The sequence below is a fragment of the Pygoscelis adeliae genome, unplaced genomic scaffold (assembly GCF_000699105.1).
Source record: "Pygoscelis adeliae isolate BGI_AS28 unplaced genomic scaffold, ASM69910v1 Scaffold71, whole genome shotgun sequence".
Classification (NCBI taxonomy): domain Eukaryota; kingdom Metazoa; phylum Chordata; class Aves; order Sphenisciformes; family Spheniscidae; genus Pygoscelis; species Pygoscelis adeliae.
Window position 1 is genome coordinate 12,417,225 of NW_008824356.1, and position 4,113 is coordinate 12,421,337.

The 4,113-nt window shown below is 40.4% G+C and overlaps 1 protein-coding gene across 1 annotated transcript in view; it reads left to right on the plus strand.

Moving 5' to 3' along the window:
- TDP1 (tyrosyl-DNA phosphodiesterase 1) overlaps positions 1–4,113 on the plus strand; it is a 51,455-nt gene that overhangs the window by 12,904 nt on the left and 34,438 nt on the right. The window contains exons 9-10 of the mRNA XM_009319440.1: positions 893–1,078; positions 1,880–1,928. Of these exons, the coding sequence (XP_009317715.1) occupies positions 893–1,078; positions 1,880–1,928 (235 nt within the window). The remainder of the gene's footprint in view (positions 1–892; positions 1,079–1,879; positions 1,929–4,113) is intronic.

A 4,113-nucleotide genomic window follows, 5' to 3' on the forward strand; every position in this document is an offset into this window, starting at 1 on the left:
CCATTGTGAATTTTACATGGAATTCTAATGCTGTCCATGGCAAACTTCAGCAACACAAAATGTCTGTTTATCACATTGCTTTTCAACAGAAGGTTACTTAGACCTCCCCTTGCTCATAAAGAGCTTGCCCTTTCTGACGTATATGTCTGGTTTTTTGCCTAGTAGGACACTGAATGAAAACAAAATAAAACAGAAAAAGCCTGTAAAGGATAAAGATGGTCTTGTGGCAAATGTTTCTGTGATTAAAAAGATTAATTTTTAGTGACAATGCAGGTAGACCTGGTGACACTACACTGATGACTGAAGCCATTTAGTTATGTGCCCTCTCTAGAGGGGGGAAAAAGGTAGCCACTACATACAATTTAATATGTGCCTATATCCATCTGTTTTTAATGTGACTTTAAATTCTATTCACAGCTAAAGAACTCCTCTAAAAGGATTACTTCAATTTTCTCTTCAATTGTTCTTTTTTCCCCTCTTATTCTGGGCTTCTATTGTAGCTGGGGCTTTAGGATATGAGAGGAATTTTATGGCCAGCAACCACCAAATATAAAAAGATTTAGTTGTTCAATTTATTGTGACTTCTGAAGCTAATGTTTCATGTTTTTAGGAAGAGCTGCTAGCATTCTTTTTACCCGTTATTTAATGGTTGGCTTCAGTGCTTTTGGATAAAACTTGTGATGTTTGATCTTCTCTTGAAGGAACAGTGGGTTTATTTGGAGAGCCTGATGACTTCTTTATTGCAAAGTTAAATAGATAGGATGAATGTTGAGCTCTTTTGTTGTCAGAAGTGAATTATAGAGGATTTATTATATCAGAAGCAATATCAAACCTCTAATTAAGGTTTTCTTTCCCTGTTGAAGTCTAACAGTGTTTTAATTTCCCTCACTAGCTTTTGAAAGAGCATGCTTCGTCAATACCAGCACAAGAATCCTGGCCTGTCGTTGGACAGTTCTCAAGCATTGGTTCAATGGGAGCTGATGGGTCCAAATGGCTCTGCTCGGAGTTCCAGGAGAGCCTGGTGGCTGCAGGCAGCAGTGTGACAACTCTCCTTAAATGTGATGTTCCAATTCATTTGGTATGTCTTTTAGATGTTAGTAACCTTTATTTAACATTTATTCATTTGTTGTTTAAATTTTAGTCATTGGTTTGCTTTTAACTTTTACAAGACATTAATGTAGTTTTCATCCTTAAATCATAAGGATGCCACTTAGTGACACTTACTCATGTATGGTATACTGTAAAAATGTACTATAATTTCCATCTGCATGACACTGGAGTATATGTAATTTAATCAAAATTATATTCTCATTCTATAGCTTGTCTTCCATTGAGTTTTGTAGATACAGCTGTTTCTGCTACTGAGATGTAACTGAACCCTGAGTGATTAATACCTAAAACAAATTATTTTCTAACCTGGTTATTTTGGTCAGGTTATTAGCACAGTTAAGGGGAGGAGCAGAAACAAGTTTGTGGCAGGGGCTTGTTAAATCAAGGACAAAATTTTGTCAAACTATGCCCTTACCATGTGCTAATTGCCCCTGCATACTTGTATTTGAGATACGAGTCTAAAATCTTATAAAATAATGTTAAGGACTTACTTTGACCACTGTGGAAGTGGTTGAAGCAGGATTGTTTGACTCGTGCTAGCTAATTATGGTAAGCTCTGCAAGAGAGGTAAAAATACCTTTGTTACTGGTACACAAGTAGTTTTAAGCTGCAGTGCAATCTTATTCATGCTGAAAAATGAAGCTTTTAATGTTGTTTTTTTTTTCCTCAAGTAAGTTTTCTTTAAGGTGATTTTTGCTTGAAAATTGACAGCTTGTGTATTTAGAGCTGCGTTATTAAAGTTACTTTGTTTTTCCCCATCTCCATGAAGGTTTATCCTACTGTGAACAATGTGAGGCAAAGTCTGGAAGGCTATCCCGGTAAGCAGATGAACCCCCATTTATTAGCTTAATGTCCTGCAAAATCACTTCAGTTTTTGATGTTGAATGAAACTGAAGTTGTCATCTTGCTGAGAACTTGGTAGAATAGATGGAAGTAGAATCCTCTTATTACTGTTACTGGAGCTCTGACTCCAGCTCTCCTATTGTGATTGAATAGCAGAAGTTTTGTGGGCATTGGTATATAATGTTTAAGTCTGTATAGCCATGTTCATATGTCACTGAATAGGAAAAAACAGCTCCTGCCCACTGCTCTAACTCCAGTCATACTTTCATTTTGGCAGAAAATTAGGTTTGAGTGTGCCAAGCTCTTGTGTATTCTTTGCAGTGTCATCCTGCACATCAGATACAACGGAGAATAAGATGTTTCACTCCTCATCAGTCATTTTTTTAATATTGCAATATGTAATTATTCTGTTCAGTCTTCCCGTGTTTGTGTGCGTGAAGTCAGTATATTTGTATAGAAAGTATAGCCTCAGCCAACCTGAAAGAGGAAGAGGTACTGTAGTATTCTGATGCAGTGAAGCTTCTGTTTCTCAAAAGCAAGCACTTATGTGGGTTACACCCATGCATGCTAAGGGAGCTGGCTGATGTCAATGTGAGGCTGTTGTTGATTAGCCTTCAAAAGGTCAAGGCAATTGGAAGAGATTCATGAGGACTGAAAGAAAGGAATCTTTTCCTGTCTTCAGGAAGGGTAAGAAGGAGGATCTGGGGAACTATAGGCCTGTCAGCCTCACCTTGATCGCTGGGAAGGTGATAGAACAAAGAATCCTGGAAACCATTTCCAAACATATGATGGACAGAAGGTGATCAGGAGTAGTCAGCATGGATTTATAAAGGAGAGATTACGCTTAATTAACCTGATGTCCTTCTACGACAAGATGACTGGCTTGATGAATGAGAGGAGTGCACAGGATGTTGTTTATCTTAACTTCAGTAAGGCTTTTGACACTGCCTCTTAAAACATCATTACAGACAACCTGATGAAGTACAGGCTGGATGAGTGGACAGTGAGGTGGATTGGAAACCGCCTGAACTGCCAGGTCTCAATGGTTGTGACCAATGGCATGAAGGCCAGCTGGAAGTCAGCCACTAGTGGTGGTGTGCGCCAAGCGTTGATACTGGGGCCATGCATTTAATATCTTCATTAATGACCTGGATGGTGGGGCAGAGTACACCCTCAGTGAGTTTGCAAATGATACAAACTCAGGAGGAGTGATTGATGTATCAGACGATTGTGCTGCCATTCAGAGGGACTGCACAGGCTGGAGAAATGGGCTGACAGGAATCTCATGCAGTTCAACAGAGGGCAATGCAAAGTACTGTGCTGGGGCAAGAATAACCCCTAGCACCAGTACACACTGGGGATTGACGCAGGGAAAGCAGCTTTGTAGAAAAAGACCTGGGTCACTAAGCTGAAGATGAGCCAGCAATGTACCCTTGTGGCAAGAAGACTGATGGCATCCAGGGCTGCATTAGGAAGTACGTTGCCAGCAGGCTGAGGGAGGTAACCCTAAGGGAGGTGACCTGTCCCCTCTATTTAGCACTGGTGAGACCACGTCTGGAGTGTTGTGTCCAGTTGTTGGCTTCCCAGTACAAGACAGACATGGACATACTGAACCAAGTCCAGCAGAAGGCCACAAAGATGAATAAGGGATTGGAGCATCTGTCATACAAGGAGAGGCCAAAGGAGCTGGATAATTCCTCAACCTGGAGAAGAGAACTTTCCTGGGAGATCTTATCAATGTGTATAAATACCTGATAGAAGAATGCAAAGTAGAGGCAGATTCTTCACATGGTGACCAGTGAAAGAACAAGAGGCAATGGACATAAATTGACATCCAGGAGATTCCAGTATACTCTTACAGCAAAAATGTTTTCTGATGTTTAAATGGAACAGGTTGCTCAGAGGTTGTAGAGTCTCCATTCTTGCAGATAGTCAAAACCTGATAGGACACCGTACTGAGCAACGTGCTCTGTTCAACCCTGCTTTGAGCAGGGAGTTATTCTAGATGATCTCCAGAGCGTGCTTCCCACTTCAACAATTCAGTGATTCTTTGGCATTGCTGAATCCATAAACATGTGTTCCTGTTCCAAGCTGGATACCTGTGCTCCTGTGTAGTATGAAGTAGAGTAGCTGTTGAGCTCTTCTAACAATTGGTGGAAC